Raw genomic sequence first — 17,075 nt, 5'->3', positions numbered from 1 at the left:
ATCTTATACGTCTCAATGAGATCTCCCCTCATTCTTCTAAACTCTAACGAGTACAAGCCTAGTTTATTCAGCCTCTCCTCATAGCTCAACCCCCTCAACTCCGGTATCAGCCTAGTAAACCTCCTCTGCACTCCCTCCAAGGCCAAAATATCCTTGCGCAGGTGCGGCACCCAAAACTGCACACAGTACTCCAGCTGCGGCCTCACCAATGCCCTATACAGCTGCAGCAAGACCTCCCTACTTTTATATTCAATCCCCCTCGCTATGAAGGCCAGCATCCCATTCGCCTTCCTGACCACCTGCTGCACCTGCAAGCTGGGTGTTTGCGACTCATGCACAAGGACCCCGAGGTCCCTCTGCACCGTCGCCTGCTGCAGTTTTTCGCCATGTAAGTAATAGTCCTTCCTACCGTTCTTCCTACCAAAGTGGACCACCTCACACTTGCCAACATTAAATTCCATTTGCCATTTCCTGGCCCATTCGCCCAGCCTATCTAGATCCTTCTGCAGACTCTCCACACCCTCCGCACAATTTGCCTTTCCCCCAATCTTGGTGTCATCAGCAAATTTTGACACCCTACACTCGGTTCCCTCCTCCAGATCATCTATATAAATGGTAAATAGCTCAGTCTCTGTCTCTCGCTCGGCCTCTGTCTCTCGCTCGGCCTCTGTCTCTCGCTCGGCCTCTGTCTCTCGCTCGGCCTCTGTCTCTCGCTCGGCCTCTGTCTCTCGCTCGGCCTCTGTCTCTCGCTCGGCCTCTGTCTCTCGCTCGGCCTCTGTCTCTCGCTCGGCCTCTGTCTCTCGCTCGGCCTCTGTCTCTCGCTCGGCCTCTGTCTCTCGCTCCGGCCTCTGTCTCTCGCTCGGCCTCTGTCTCTCGCTCGGCCTCTGTCTCTCGCTCGGTCTCTGTCTCTCGCTCAGTCTCTCGCTCTCTCTCAGTTGCTCACTCTCTGTCTCGCTCACTCTCTGTCTCGCTCACTTTCTGTCTGTCTCTCTCATTCTCTCAGTCTCACACTCGCTCTCTAGTCGCACACTCGCTCTCTAGTCGCACACTCGCTCTCTAGTCGCACACTCGCTCTCTAGTCGCACACTCGCTCTCTAGTCGCACACTCGCTCTCTAGTCGCACACTCGCTCTCTAGTCGCACACTCGCTCTCTAGTCGCACACTCGCTCTCTAGTCGCACACTCGCTCTCTAGTCGCACACTCGCTCTCTAGTCGCACTCTTGCTCTCTAGTCACACTCACTCTCTCAGTCTCTCTCTCTCTGTCTCAGACTCTGTCTCAGACTCTCTCTCTCCTCTGCCTCTCTCTCTCTCTGCTCTCTCTCTCTCTGCCTCTCTCTCTCTCTCTGTCTGTCTGTCTCTCTCTATCTCTTTCTGCCTCTCTCTGTCTCTCTCTGTCTCTCTCTCTCAGTCTCTCAATCTCTCTCTGTCTCTCACTCGCTCTCTGTGTCTCTCACTCGCTCTCTGTGTCTCTCACTCGCTCTCTGTGTCTCTCACTCTCTCTTTCTCTGCCGCAGTGTGACATGTAGCCCTTTGCTGTTGTGTTGTGGCCCTCAGTGTGACCATATCAGTTGTGGTGTTCCTGTTGATGGGAGGGTGATGCCTCACACACTCGGAGGAAGTGGTTCTCTATCAGCACTCCACGTACACTCTCACAGTTGAGGGCTCTCTGCGGGAGAAAGAGCTGTCCACACTTCCCTCATGTAGTCACGTACAGAGGTCAATGGACCCAAAACCCTTCCTGTTCACTCCCACTGTACACAATCCTAATGGACCCACACCCCTTCCCGTTCACTCCCACTGTACACAATCCCAATCCCAAACCCCTTCCCATTCACTCCTACTGTACACAATCCCAATGGACCCAAATCCCTTCCTGTTCACTCCCACTGTACACAATCCCAATCCCAAACCCCTTCCCATTCACTCCTACTGTACACAATCCCAATGGACCAAACCCCTTCCCGTTCACTCCCACTGTACACAATCCCAATGGACCCAAACCCCTTCCCGTTCACTCCCAGTGTACACAATCCCAATCCCAAACCCCTTCCCGTTCACTCCCACTGTACACAATCCCAATCCCAAACCCCTTCCTGTTCACTCCCACTGTACTCAATTCCAATGGACCCAAACCCCTTCCCGTTCACTCCCAGTGTACACAATCCCAATCCCAAACCCCTTCCCGTTCACTCCCACTGTACACAATCCCAGTGGACCCAAACCCCTTCCCGTTCACTCCCACTGTACACAATCCCAATCACCTTCCCGTTCACTCCCACTGTACACAATCCCAATGGACCCAAACCCCTTCCCGTTCACTCCCACTGTACACAATCCCAATGGACCAAACCCCCTGGTGTTTGTTGCTGTCACACAGTTAGCAGATGGTGAGGATTGCAGAGAGAGACAGAACTGGTTGCCTAACGGACTTGATGATGAGGAAGTGATATTTACACATTCAGAGATCTGATAGATAATGAATCAAACACCTCACACCTCTGTTCCAATTCTGTGTAATCTGCGGCATTTCAGCGTGCACTTAGATTTCCAAGTAATTTTAGGAGTTTAAAAACAGCACATTGACACCACGTTTTAGTCATGATGTGGAGATACCAGCATTGGACTGGGGTAAGCACAGTAAGAAGTCTCATAGCACCAGGTTAAACTTCAACAGGTTTATTTGGTCCTACCTGTAACCTGGTTTTGTGAGACTTCATACCACGTTTTAGCACAACTTTGCATACACTCAAGATAGTCTCCCCCCTCTCTCTAACCCAGGGATCACTGGACAGTGATCAGGAGCAGGAACCCTGGCTGATTTCCCCCCTCTCTCTGTAACCCAGGGATCACTGGACAGTGATCAGGAGCAGGAACCCTGGCTGATTTCCCCTCTCTCTGTAACCCAGGGATCACTGGACAGTGATCAGGAGCAGGAACCCTGGCTGATTTCCCCTCTCTCTGTAACCCAGGGATCACTGGACAGTGATCAGGAGCAGGAACCCTGGCTGATTTTCCCTCTCTCTCTAACCCAGGGATCACTGGACAGTGATCAGGAGCAGGAACCCTGGCTGATTTCCCCTCTCTCTCTAACCCAGGGATCACTGGACAGTGATCAGGAGCAGGAACCCTGGCTGATTTCCCCTCTCTCTCTCTCTAACCCAGGGATCACTGGACAGTGATCAGGAGCAGGAATCCTGGCTGATTTCCCCTCTCTCTAACCCAGGGATCACTGGACAGTGATCAGGAGCAGGAACCCTGGCTGATTTCCCCTCTCTCTAACCCAGGGATCACTGGACAGTGATCAGGAGCAGGAACCCTGGCTGATTTCCCCTCTCTCTCTCTAACCCAGGGATCACTGGACAGTGATCAGGAGCAGGAACCCTGGCTGATTTCCCCTCTCTCTCTGTAACCCAGGGATCACTGGACAGTGATCAGGAGCAGGAACCCTGGCTGATTTCCCCTCTCTCTAACCCAGGGATCACTGGACAGTGATCAGGAGCAGGAACCCTGGCTGCTTCAGAAGGTTAGGGGCATGGAGTTGGGGGTAAGGTGTTAGCATGGATAGAGAATTGGCTGTCTAATAGGAGGCTGAGAGTTGGTATCAATGGGTGCTATTCTGGTTGGCGGTTGGTGACTAGTGGAGTGCCCCAGGGATCAGTGCTGGGGCTTCAACTATTTACCATTTATATAGATGATCTGGAGGAGGGGGCTGAGTGTAGGGTGTTGAAATTTGCTGATGACACAAAGATGAGTGGAAAAGCAAATTGTGCGGAGGGTGTGGAAAGTCTGCAGAGGGATCTGGATAGGCTGAGCGAGTGGGCAAGGACCTGGCAGATGGAGTACGATGTTAGCAAGTGTGAGGTTATCCACTTTGGCAGGAATAATAATAGGAGGGATTACTATTTAAAGGGCGAAAAGCTGCAGCATGCTACGGTGCAGAGGGACCTGGGGGTCCTTGTGCATGAGTCGCAAAAACCCAGTCTGCAGGTGCAGCAGGTGATCAAGAAGGCGAATGGGATGCTGGCCTTTATAGCGAGGGGGATAGAATATAAAAGCAGGGAGGTCTTGCTGCAACTGTACAGGGCACTGGTGAGGCCGCAGCTGGAGTACTGTGTGCAGTTTTGGTCGCCGCACTTGTGGAAAGATATTTTGGCCTCGGAGGGAGTGCAGAGGAGGCTCACTTGGCTGATACCGGAGATGAGGGGGTTGGACAATGAAGAGAGACTAAATAGACTGGGTCTGTACTCGTTGGAGTTTAGAAGGATGAGGGGGGATCTTATAGAGATGTATAAGATAATGAAGGGGATGGATAGGGTAGAGGTAGAGAGATTCTTCCTGCTCAGAAAGGACAGCAGGACTAGAGGGCACAGCCTCAAGATAAGGGGGTGGGCAGTTTAGAACGGAGTTGAGGAGGAACTTCTTCACTCAAAGGGTGGTGAATCTCTGGAATTCTCTGTCCGTTGAAGTGGTGGAGGCTACCTCACTGAATATATTTAAGACGCGGGTTGATGGGTTTTTGGTAGGCAAGGGGATTAAGGGTTATGGGGAGAAAGCGGGAAAGTGGAACTGATCCACTTCAGATCAGCCATGATGTTATTGAATGGCGGGGCAGGCTCGAAGGGCTAGATGGCCTACTCCTGCTCCTATTTCTTATGTTCTTATTTCCCCTCTCTCTCACTAATTATTGAAGGTGTGATGTAGACATTAAGCAATGCTGCCCTCTTCCGAACATTAACAGTATGATGTATGGGATCACACCCTCTCCTTATTCCTTTCTCTCTCTCTCTCTGTCTCTCTCTCTCTTTCTCTCTCTGTCTCTCTCTCTCTGTCTCTGTCTCTTTCTCTCTGTCTTTCTCTGTCTCTCTCTCTGTCTTTCTCCCAGTCTGTCTCAGTCTCCATCTCTCCTTCTCTGTCTTTCTTTCTCTCTCTCCCTTTCTCTCTCTCTCTGTCTCCCCCTCTCTGTATTCCTTTCTCTGTTTCCCTCTCCTTCCCATGGTTAATCATTCTGAGCCGTGTTTGGTTATATTAGTTTATTCAGTAAATTTGCAGTCTTCATATCAAAATGAGGGAGACAGGGAGAGAGTGGGGGTGAGGGAGTTGGGGTGAGGGTGGGGGATCGAGGGAGACGAGGAGAGGGTGGGGGTGAGGGAGACGGGGAGAGGGTGGGGGATCGAGGGAGACGGGGAGAGGGTGGGGGATCGAGGGAGACGGGGAGAGGGTGGGGGAGTGAGGGAGACGGGGAGAGGGTGGGGGATGGAGGGAGACGGGGAGAGGGTGGGGGATGGAGGGAGACGGGGAGAGGGTGGGGGATGGAGGGAGACGGGGAGAGGGTGGGGGATTGAGGGAGACGGGGAGAGGGTGGGGGATGGAGGGAGACGGGGAGAGGGTGGGGGATGGAGGGAGACGGGGAGAGGGTGGGGGATGGAGGGAGACGGGGAGAGGGTGGGGGATCGAGGGAGACGGGGAGAGGGTGGGGGATGGAGGGAGACGGGGAGAGGGTGGGGGATGGAGGGAGACGGGGAGAGGGTGGGGGATGGAGGGAGACGGGGAGAGGGTGGGGGATGGAGGGAGACGGGGAGAGGGTGGGGGATGGAGGGAGACGGGGAGAGGGTGGGGGATCGAGGGAGACGGGGAGAGGGTGGGGGATCGAGGGAGACGGGGAGTTTGTTGAGATTGGGGGTTGGGGATGAGTGTTTGGGAAGGGATGGATTCAGGGAGACACTGTGACAGGTGTATGTTGGCATTCCTCCAGCTCCGAGATCACCTTCCAGTGGAACAGACTGTAACGTACCCAGGAGGACTCTGTGAGGGGGTAAATACGCAGCAGTTAGTCACCCCGACAGTATCCACCCCCAATCCCCACCGCCCCCAGCAAGGTCCCTGGGTTTTACCTCGGTAACACTGGGGAATGGGGAGATTGCCATTCACACACTGGCTCTTCACTCGGTAGCTGCAATTCTGTCCCTCGGCCAAGCAGTAAAACTCCAATTCCTCCTGGTGTCTGACCTTACTCCCGGGCAGCGTGCTGATCCACACCTTCCTACCCTGGTACCAGACCCGACTGCGGTGCACACCAACTCTGCATGGAGCTAGAGAGACAGAGAGTGTGAGAGAGAGAGACAGAGTGTGAGAGAGAGACAGAGAGTGTGTCAGAGAGAGAGAGACAGAGAGTGTGAGAGAGAGAGGGAGACAGAGAGAGAGAGAGGGATACAGAAAGGGAGACAGAGAGACAGTGTGAGAGAGAGGGAGAGAGAGAGAGACAGACAGAGTGTGTGAGAGAGAGGGAAACAGAGAGTGAGACAGAGAGACAGTGTGTCAGAGAGAGTGGGTAGTGAGGGAGATGGGAGTCTGACTTGCTGTGGGTGAGGGTGTGAGGGCACTCCACTTACCTTGACAGAGAGGTTTAGTGGTCCACGTGCCCTGGTTGGTGCACTTAACTTCATTGGACCCCTCAGTGACGTAACCTTTCCTGCAGAGATAGTAAACTGTCTCACCCACTCTGTAACGGGTTTTCTCGATTGCCACCAGTACACCGTGCTCTATCTCCAATGGGGGTGCACAGTAGATTGCTACGATACACAAATAAGACACAGTCAGACCCCGAAACCCATCTGCCCCATATACTCCCACCACCCCTGGTTAGACCACACTGGGAGCACCGTGCACAGTTCCAGACTCCGTATCCCTCGGTTAGACCACACTGGGAGCACCGTGCACAGTTCCAGTCTCCGTATCCCTCGGTTAGACCCACACTGGGAGCGCTGTGCACAGTTCCGGTCTCCGTATCCCTCGGTTAGACCACGCTGGGAGCACCGTGCACAGTTCCGATCTCCGTATCCCTCAGTTAGACCCACACTGGGAGCACCGTGCACAGTTCCAGTCTCCGTATCCCTCGGTTAGACCCACACTGGGAGCACCGTGCACAGTTCCAGTCTCCGTATCCCTCGGTTAGACCCACACTGGGAGCACCGTGCACAGTTCCAGTCTCCGTACCCCTCAGTTAGACCACACTGGGAGCACCGTGCACAGTTCCGGTCTCCGTATCCCTCGGTTAGACCCACACTGGGAGCACCGTGCACAGTTCCAGTCTCCGTATCCCTCAGTTAGACCCACACTGGGAGCACCGTGCACAGTTCCGGTCTCCGTATCCCTCAGTTAGACCCACACTGGGAGCACCGTGCACAGTTCCGGTCTCCGTATCCCTCGGTTAGACCACACTGGGAGCACCGTGCACAGTTCCAGTCTCCGTATCCCTCAGTTATACCACACTGGGAGCACCGTGCACAGTTCCAGTCTCCGTATCCCTCAGTTAGACCCACACTGGGAGCACCGTGCACAGTTCCGGTCTCCGTATCCCTCGGTTAGACCACACTGGGAGCACCGTGCACAGTTCCAGTCTCCGTATCCCTCAGACCCACACTGGGAGCACCGTGCACAGTTCCAGTCTCCGTATCCCTTGGTTAGACCCACACTGGGAGCACCGTGCACAGTTCCAGTCTCTGTATCCCTCGGTTAGACCCACACTGGGAGCACCGTGCACAGTTCCAGTCTCTGTATCCCTCAGTTCGACCCACACTGGGAGCACCGTGCACAGTTCCAGTCTCCGTATCCCTCGGTTAGACCCACACTGGGAGCACCGTGCACAGTTCCAGTCTCCGTATCCCTCAGTTAGACCCACACTGGGAGCACCGTGCACAGTTCCAGTCTCCGTATCCCTCGGTTAGACCCACACTGGGAGCACCGTGCACAGTTCCAGTCTCTGTATCCCTCAGTTCGACCCACACTGGGAGCACCGTGCACAGTTCCAGTCTCCGTATCCCTCAGTTCGACCACACTGGGAGCACCGTGCACAGTTCCAGTCTCCGTATCCCTCAGTTCGACCCACACTGGGAGCACCGTGCACAGTTCCAGTCTCCGTATCCCTCAGTTCGACCCACACTGGGAGCACCGTGCACAGTTACTCTCCACAGTGAGGGAGTTTCAGAGATTGGATGAGTGACAAACGTAGACTGTCCCTTGGAAACCTCCACAAGCCTCGGGCTAACAGAGGGTGACTCACATTTGCAGGTGGGGGCTGCATGGGCCCAGATCCCATTCTCTAGGCAGCTGTTGGATTCTGCACCGTATAGTCGATATCTGTGAGGGGTGGAGTGAGATAAGGAGAGGTGTCAGTGTGAGGATTGGGGAGAAGCTGGGAAGAGTTTGGCTACAGTGCTGTCTCTTTCACTTACCCTGGTTTACAGCTGTATCGCACAGTGTGCCCCGGACTGTCCTCCAATACCTGGTAAAAACCCTCAGATATCACCGGGGGCTCCCCACATCGAACCACCACCTCTCCGCCTTCTACACCATTGGAATGACATGGTGAGATCGGTTAACGCCAAGTCTGACTCCATCATTGCTTCCCTCCAAACCCTGCCCCTCCTCCCTCCAAACCCTGCCCCTCCTCCCTTCAAACACTATCCCTCCTCCCTCCAAACCCTGCCCCTCCTCCCTCCAAACCCTGCCCCTCCTCCCTCCAAACCCTGCCCCTCCTCCCTTCAAACACTATCCCTCCTCCCTCCAAACCCTGCCCCTCCTCCCTCCAAACCCTGCCCCTCCTCCCTCCAAACCCTGCCCCTCCTCCCTCCAAACCCTGCCCCTCCTCCCTTCAAACACTATCCCTCCTCCCTCCAAACCCTGCCCCTCCTCCCTCCAAACCCTGCCCCTCCTCCCTCCAAACCCTGCCCCTCCTCCCTCCAAACACTATCCCTCCTCCCTCCAAACCCTGACCCTCCTCCCTCCAAACCCTGCCCCTCCTCCCTCCAAACCCTGCCCCTCCTCCCTCCAAACCCTGCCCCTCCTCCCTCCAAACCCTGACCCTCCTCCCTCCAAACCCTGACCCTCCTCCCTCCAAACCCTGACCCTCCTCCCTCCAAACCCTCCTCCCTCCAAGCCCTGCCCCTCCTCCCTCCGAACCCTGCCACTTCCTCCCTCCAAACCCTGCCCCTCCTCCCTCCGAACCCTGCCACTTCCTCCCTCCAAACACTGCCCCTCCTCCCTCCGAACCCTGCCACTTCCTCCCTCTGGACCCTGCCCCTCCCTCTGAACCCTGTCCCTCAGTTTCTGAATCCTCTGGGTGTTGAGCCTCTCTCTGCTGACTCACCCTTGCAGGTTGGTATGGAACCACTCCAGTTACGATCTGCCTGGCAGCGGTGTGCAGACACGGTCAGTCCTCCTGACATCCTGAAGCCAGGCAGACAGCCCACGTCCAGCCACTGACCAAACGTGGGCTGGGAGCCCGAGGTAAGTTTGACCCTGGCATTGTCCACACTGACAGGCCAGGGGCAGGGACGGTCTGGATGGGAAGAGGAGAGAGAGAGATTGTTAGGCAGCTTTCTCCGCAGTCTCTCCCACGCAGAGAGTCCCGTTCACCCCACCCCATCACTCTGTCCCAGCCCACTGCATCCAACAATCTGGGAATATTGTGCAAAGAAAAACTGCAAACACTACATTAACTTTATACCACCTGGTCGATCAAAGTCACCTCCCCTCTGCAATCATAGAATCGGAGAGGTTTACAGCATGGAACCAGGCCCTTCAGCCCAACTTGTCCATGCTGCCCCTTTTTTTAAAACCCCTAAGCTCGTCCCAATTGCCCACATTTGTCCCATATCCCTGTCTACCCATCGTACCCTTGTCACTGTCTAAATGCTTTTTAAAAGACAAAATTGTACCCGCCTCTACTACTGCCTCTGGCAGCTTGTTCCAGACACTCACCACCCTCTGTGTGAAAAAATTGCCCCTCTGGACACTTCTGTATCTCTCCCCTCTCACCTTAAACCTGTGCCCTCTAGTTTTAGACTCCCCTACCTTTGGGAAAAGCCAGGACAGTGAGATTTTGCAAACCCAGGCAAGTCATGGGGGTTACAGATAGTGTGACCTGAACCCAAGATCCCGGTTGAGGCTGTCCTCATGTGTGCGGAACTTGGCTATCAGTCTCTGCTCAGCGACTCTGCGCTGTCGTGTGTCGTGAAGGTCGCCTTGGAGAATGTTTACCCGAAGATCAGAGGCCGAATGCCCGTGACCACTGAAGTGTTCCCCAACAGGAAGAGAACACTCCAGCCTGGTGATTGTCCAGTAGTGTTCATTCATCCGCTGTCATAGTGTCTGCATGATCTCCCCAATGTACCGTGCCTCAGGACATCCTTTCCTGCAGTGTATCAGGGAGACAACCTGGTGTTGTGAGACTTCTTACTGTCCTACCCTAGTCCAACGCCGGAATCTCCACTTTCGGAAATCTAACAGCTGAAAATAGCAAGTCCCTCCCTATCTCTTCATGCAAATTTTAAACATTTACAGTTAATTTATTGATTTGATCAGTCATTAGGGTCTGGGTGTGGTCAGCAGTTATGTTCCAACCCTTACTGTCCTTGAACTGAGTGGCTTGTTAGGCCATTTCAAGAGGCAATCACATTTGCTGTGCATCTGGAGTCACATGTAGGCCAGACCAGGTAAGGATGGCAGGTTCCAAAACCAAGACAAGTTATTTTTTAAACAATCGACCATGCTTTTGTGGTCATTGTGTGATTTCTTTCACACCAGATTCTTATTCAGATCAGACTTTACTGACTGCTGTTGTGGGATTTGAACCCAGTTCCACCAGAGTATTCTCTGGATTATGTGGCCAGTGACTATACCAGTACACACTCAACACGCAAACACAAACAAACGTAAACACACACGCAAAGGCATGTGCAATCACATATGTAAATACACATGTAAGTGCACACTAACACATGTAAGCACACATGCATGTAAACACACACATGTGTAAGCACACACATGTAAACACACAAACACACACATACACATGTAAACACATGCATACACATGTAAATGCAAGCATATAAACACGTGCACGTGTGTAAACACACATGCACGTGTAAACACACGCACACGTGTAAATTCACACGTGTAAATACACACGTGCAATTACACATGCACACGTGTAAACACATGCACATGTGTAAACACGCATGTGTAAACAAACATGTAAACAAGCACATGTGTAAATGCGCATGTACATGTGTAAACAAACACACACATGTGTAAACACACATACAGAACTGGCTTCTTGACAGAAGCCAGAGGGTGGTTGTAGAGAGTTGTCTTTCAAACTGGAGGCCTGTGACCAGCGGTGTGCCTCAGTGATCAGTGCTTGGCCCACTGTTATTTGTCATTTATATTAATGATTTGGATGAGAATATAGGAGGCATGGTTAGTAAGTTTGCAGATGACACCAAGATTGGTGGCATAGTGGACAGTGAAGAAAGTTATCTCCAATTGCAACGGGATCTTGATCAACTGGGCCAGTGGGCTGACGAATGGCAGATGGAGTTTAATTTAGATAAATGCGAGGTGATGCATTTTGGTAGATTGAACCAGGGCAGGACTTACTCAGTTAATGGTAGGGCGTTGGGGAGAGTTACAGAACAAAGAGATCTAGGGATACATGTTCATAGCTCCTTGAAAGTGGAGTCACAGGTGGACAGAGTGGTGAAGAAGGCATTCGGCATGCTTGGTTTCATTGGTCAGAACATTGAATACAGGAGTTGGGATAGAACATTACAGCGCAGAACAGGCCCTTCGGCCCACGATGTTGCGCCGACCAGTTACAAAACAATGATGTCTTGTTAAATTTAATGTCTTGTTAAAGTTGTACAAGACATTGGTAAGGCCACACTTGGAATACTGTGTACAGTTCTGGTCACCCTATTATAGAAAGGATATTATTAAACTAGAAAGAGAGCAGAAAAGATTTACTAGGATGCTACCGGGACTTGATGGATTGAGTTATAAGGAGAGGCTGGATAGACTGGGACTTTTTTCTCTGGAGCGTAGGAGGCTGAGGGGTGATCTTATAGAGGTCTATAAAATAATGAGGGGCACAGATCAGCTAGATAGTCAATGTCTTTTCCCAAAGGTAGGGGAGCCTAAAACTAGAGGGTATAGATTTAAGGTGAGAGGGGAGAGATACAAAAGTGTCCAGAGGGACAATTTTTTCACAAGGAGGGTGGTGAGTGTCTGGAACGAGCTGCCAGAGGCAGTAGTAGAGGCAGGTATAATTTTGTCTTTTAAAAAGCATTTAGACAGTTACATGGGTACAATGGGTATAGAGGGATAGGGGCCAAATGCAGGCAATTGGGATGAGCTTAGGGGCTTAAAAGAAAGGGTGGCATGGACAAGTTGGGCCGAAGGGCCTGTTTCCATGCTGTAAACCTCAATGACTCTATGATATGCACATGTATAAACACGCGCAGACGTACACACACACACCCAAACACCACACACACGTGTAAACATACACACATGTAAACACCACACACACACGTGTAAACATAAGAACATAAGAAATAGGAGCAGGAGTAGGCCATCTAGCCCTTCGAGCCTGCCCCGCCATTCAATAAGATCATGGCTGATCTGTTGTGGCTCAGTTCCACTTTCCCGCCCTCTCCCCATAACCCTTAATCCCCTCTCTTATCAAGAACCCATCAACCCGCTTCTTAAAAATATTTAGCGAGGCAGCCTCCACCACTTCAACGGGCAGAGAATTCCAGAGATTCACCACCCTTTGAGTGAAGAAGTTCCTCCTCAACTCCGTTCTAAACCGCCTCCCCTTTATCTTGAGGCTGTGCCCCCTAGTCCTACTGTCTTTTTTGAGCGGGAAGAGTCTCTCCACCTCTATCCTATCCATCCCTTTCATCATCTTATACGTCTCAATGAGATCTCCCCTCATTCTTCTAAACTCTAACGAGTACAAGCCTAGTTTATTCAGCCTCTCCTCATAGCTCAATCCCCTCAACTCCAGTATCAGCCTAGTAAACCTCCTCTGCACTCCCTCCAGGGCCAAAATATCCTTGCGCAGGTGCACACATACACACATGTAAACACCACACATGTGTAAACACCATGGACATACGTGTACACATACAGACACGTAAACACAGACACACACATGTAAAAAATGGGCAGTTAGTATCCTTTACAGAATAACACGATATTCCACAAAAGTATTTTAAAAATCCTCCAGTAACACATCTCACTCCGTCAGCTGCCTACATCCACCCGTCTGCCTCACAACACTCTGCTCCCTCAATCCCTGAGGCAGCCGCACATTGACTGAAAGACAAACCTACGTGACTCCAACCCATCCCTCTGCCCCTGCCCCAATCACCACCAGCAAACACTGACAGTCTGATCGACCAGGGGCCGTGGCACATGACCGAGAAGAGACTCACTGGGGGAAACACAGCTCAGACCACAAGCCCCGTCGCACAGACACTGTCGCTTCAGACAGTCCCGATCATCAACGCAGGACTTTGAGCATGACTGGCCTCTCCGCATGGCCAGTACCACACTCCGAGGGGCACAGCGAACATCTCCCATTGGGTCACCTGTCAGATAGAAGACCACAGGGTTAGATACAGAGTAAAGCTCCCTCTACACTGTCCCCATCAAACACTCCCAGGACATGGACAGCACGGGGTTAGATACAGAGTAAAGCTCCCTCTACACTGTCCCCATCAAACACTCCCAGGACAGGTACAGCACGGGGTTAGATACAGAGTAAAGCTCCCTCTACACTGTCCCCATCAAACACTCCCAGGACAGGTACAGCACGGGGTTAGATACAGAGTAAAGCTCCCTCTACACTGTCCCCCATCAAACACTCCAAGGACAGGTACAGCACGGGGTTAGATACAGAGTAAAGCTCCCTCTACACTGTCCCCCCATCAAACACTCCCAAGACAGGGACAGCACGGGGTTAGATACAGAGTAAAGCTCCCTCTACACTGTCCCCCCATCAAACACTCCCAAGACAGGGACAGCACGGGGTTAGATACAGAGTAAAGCTCCCTCTACACTGTCCCCCCATCAAACACTCCCAAGACAGGGACAGCACGGGGTTAGATACAGAGTAAAGCTCCCTCTACACTGTCCCCCCATCAAACACTCCCAGGACAGGTACAGCACAGGGTTAGATACAGAGTAAAGCTCCCTCTACACTGTCCCCATCAAACACTCCCAGGACAGGTACAGCACGGGGTTAGATACAGAGTAAAGCTCCCTCTACACTGTCCCCCATCAAACACTCCAAGGACAGGTACAGCACGGGGTTAGATACAGAGTAAAGCTCCCTCTACACTGTCCCCCCATCAAACACTCCCAAGACAGGGACAGCACGGGGTTAGATACAGAGTAAAGCTCCCTCTACACTGTCCCCCCATCAAACACTCCCAGGACAGGTACAGCACAGGGTTAGATACAGAGTAAAGCTCCCTCTACACTGTCCCCATCAAACACTCCCAGGACAGGTACAGCACGGGGTTAGATACAGAATAAAGCTCCCTCTACACTGTCCCCATCAAACACTCCCAGGACAGGTACAGCACGGGGTTAGATACAGAGTAAAGCCCCCTCTACACTGTCCCCATCAAACACTCCCAGGACAGGTACAGCACGGGGTTAGATACAGAGTAAAGCTCCCTCTACACTGTCCCCATCAAACACTCCCAGGACAGGTACAGCACGGGGTTAGATACAGAGTAAAGCTCCCTCTACACTGTCCCCCCATCAAACACTCCCAGGACAGGTACAGCACGGGGTTAGATACAGAGTAAAGCTCCCTCTACACTGTCCCCCATCAAACACTCCCAGGACAGGGACGGCACGGGGTTAGATACAGAGTAAAGCTCCCTCTACACTGTCCCCATCAAACACTCCCAGGACAGGTACAGCACGGGGTTAGATACAGAGTAAAGCTCCCTCTACCCTGTCCCCATCAAACACTCCCAGGACAGGTACAGCACGGGGTTAGATACAGAGTAAAGCTCCCTCTACACTGTCCCCCCATCAAACACTCCTAGGACAGGGAGAGGTGACCATATTGAGATGGGGGGCGGGTGGGGGTTATATCGAGGGGAGTTATATTGAGGGAGGGGTTATATTCAGAGGAGGTTATATTCGGGGGGTTATACACTCTATCTCACTCTCTCACACTGTCTCTCTCACACACACACTCACACACTGTCTCTCTCACACACACACACACACACACACACTCTCTGACACACACACACACACTCACTTTCTCACACACAGACACACACACACTCTCTCACACACACACTCTCTCACATACTCACACACACACTCTCTCACACACACACTCTCTCACATACTCACACACTCACTCTCTCACACGCTCACACACACTGTCTCTCACACACACTCTCTCACACACACTCACACACACACTCTCACACACACACACACACACTGTCTCTCTCAGACATTCTCTCACACACACACACACAAACACTTTCACTCTCTCACACACTCTCTCTCACACACACACTGTCACACACACACACTCTCTCACACACTCTCTCTCTCACACTTTCTCTCTCGCACACTCACTCTCTCTCACACTCTCTCACACACACTCTCTCCCTCTCTCACACACACACTCACACATTGTCTCTCACTCTCTCTCACACACTCTCACTCTCTCACACACACACACACTCTCTCACACTCTCTCACACACACGCTCTCTCACACACACTCTCTCACAGTCTCTCACACACACTCTCTCACACACTCACACACTCTCTCACACACACTCCCTCTCTCACACTCTCACAGTCTGTCTCACACACTCTCCCTCTCACACTCTCTCACACACACACTCTCTCACACTCTCTCTCACACACACACTCTCTCACACACACTCACACACTCTCTCACAGTCTCACACACACACACTCTCTCACACACTCACACTCTCTCACACACTTTCTCTCTCACTCTCTCTCACACACTCCCTCTCTCACACAGTCTCTCTCACACACTCTCTCACACTCTCTCACTCTCTCTCACACTCTTTCTCACTCACTCTCACACACTCTCTCACTCTGTCTCACACACTCTCTCACTCTCTCATACACACACTCACACACTCTCTCACACACACAGTCTCTCTCTCACACACTCTCACTCTCACACACACTCTCACACACTCTCTCTCTCACTCTCTCACACACACAGTCTCTCTCTCACACACACTCTCTCTCACTCACACACACTCTCTCACACATTCTCTCTCACACACACACTCACACACACACTCTCACTCACACACTCTCTCACAGTCTCACACTCACACACATGCTCTCTCACACACACACTCTCACTCTCACACTCTCACAGACAATCTCTCTCACACTCTCTCTCACACACACTCACACACACACATTCTCTCACACACTCTCTCACACTCTCTCACACTCTCACACACACTCTCTCACACACTCACTCACACACTCTCTCACACTTTCTCGCACACTCTCTCTCACACTCTCTCACACTCTGTCTCTCACACACACACTCTCTCCCTCTCTCTCTCTCACACACTGTCTCACACACACTCTGTCACACATGCAGGGTGAATCCATTCCCTTACCTGTTGCATCTTTTTTAGGTTCTGCGACAGAGAGTGCGAGCAGGAATGTGAACACGGAGAGGTACAGACTCTCCATGCTGGGGAATGATCGGAAGGAGTGACAGTCCAACGATCTCTGTCAGATTAGCACTGGGGACACTGGGTCAATGGTCTGACACTGTGAACATCGATCTCTGTGACATGGGCCAGAAAGAGTGCGTCACTGAAACTGTGTGAGAGAGTGTGTGTGTGAGAGAGCGCGTGTGAGAGAGGGAGGGTGCATGTGAGAGAGAGAGTGCGTGTCAGAGAGAGAGAGTGCGTGTCAGAGAGAGAGAGTGCGTGTGTGAGAGAGAGAGTGCGTGTGTGAGAGAGAGAGTGCGTGTGTGAGAGAGAGAGTGCATGTGAGAGAGAGTGCGTGTGAGAGAGCATGTGAGAGTGTGTGTGAGAGTGTGTGTGAGAGAGAGCATGTGAGAGAGTGCGTGTGTGAGAGTGTGTGTGAGAGAGAGCATGTGAGAGAGTGCGTGTGTGAGAGAGTGCATGTGTAAGAAAGTTTGACAGTGAGAGGGACTGTGAGTGTGTGACAGAGTG

The 17,075-nt window shown here is 52.2% G+C and overlaps 1 protein-coding gene across 1 annotated transcript; it reads right to left on the bottom strand.

Moving 5' to 3' along the window:
* Nucleotides 1-5,657: 5,657 nt before the first annotated feature.
* LOC145339373 (beta-2-glycoprotein 1-like) lies at nt 5,658-16,708 on the bottom strand. Its single transcript, XM_080183817.1, has 8 exons — nt 16,509-16,708; nt 13,282-13,437; nt 9,147-9,338; nt 8,233-8,344; nt 8,061-8,137; nt 6,391-6,570; nt 5,893-6,090; nt 5,658-5,803 (listed from the first exon to the last, which is right to left on the bottom strand). Exons 1-8 carry the CDS (start codon nt 16,582-16,584, stop codon nt 5,712-5,714), a joined length of 1,083 nt encoding a protein of 360 aa, XP_080039943.1. The 5' UTR covers nt 16,585-16,708; the 3' UTR covers nt 5,658-5,711.
* Nucleotides 16,709-17,075: the final 367 nt, after the last annotated feature.

This window comes from Carcharhinus amblyrhynchos, unplaced genomic scaffold (genome assembly GCF_965287045.1).
Source record: "Carcharhinus amblyrhynchos unplaced genomic scaffold, sCarAmb.v2.hapA scaffold_432, whole genome shotgun sequence".
Taxonomy (NCBI): Eukaryota; Metazoa; Chordata; class Chondrichthyes; order Carcharhiniformes; family Carcharhinidae; genus Carcharhinus; species Carcharhinus amblyrhynchos.
This window is presented reverse-complemented; position numbering and strand designations above follow the sequence as displayed.

Coding starts and splice junctions, on each gene's coding strand:
- LOC145339373 (XM_080183817.1), bottom strand. CDS start 16,584: ATGGAGAGTCTGTACCTCTCCGTGTTCACATTCCTGCTCGCACTCTCT. Junction 13,438..16,508: donor ACCTAAAAAAGATGCAACAG/GTAAGGGAATGG, acceptor TCTATCTGACAG/GTGACCCAATGGGAGATGTT. Junction 9,339..13,281: donor TCTGAGCTGTGTTTCCCCCA/GTGAGTCTCTTC, acceptor CTTCCCATCCAG/ACCGTCCCTGCCCCTGGCCT.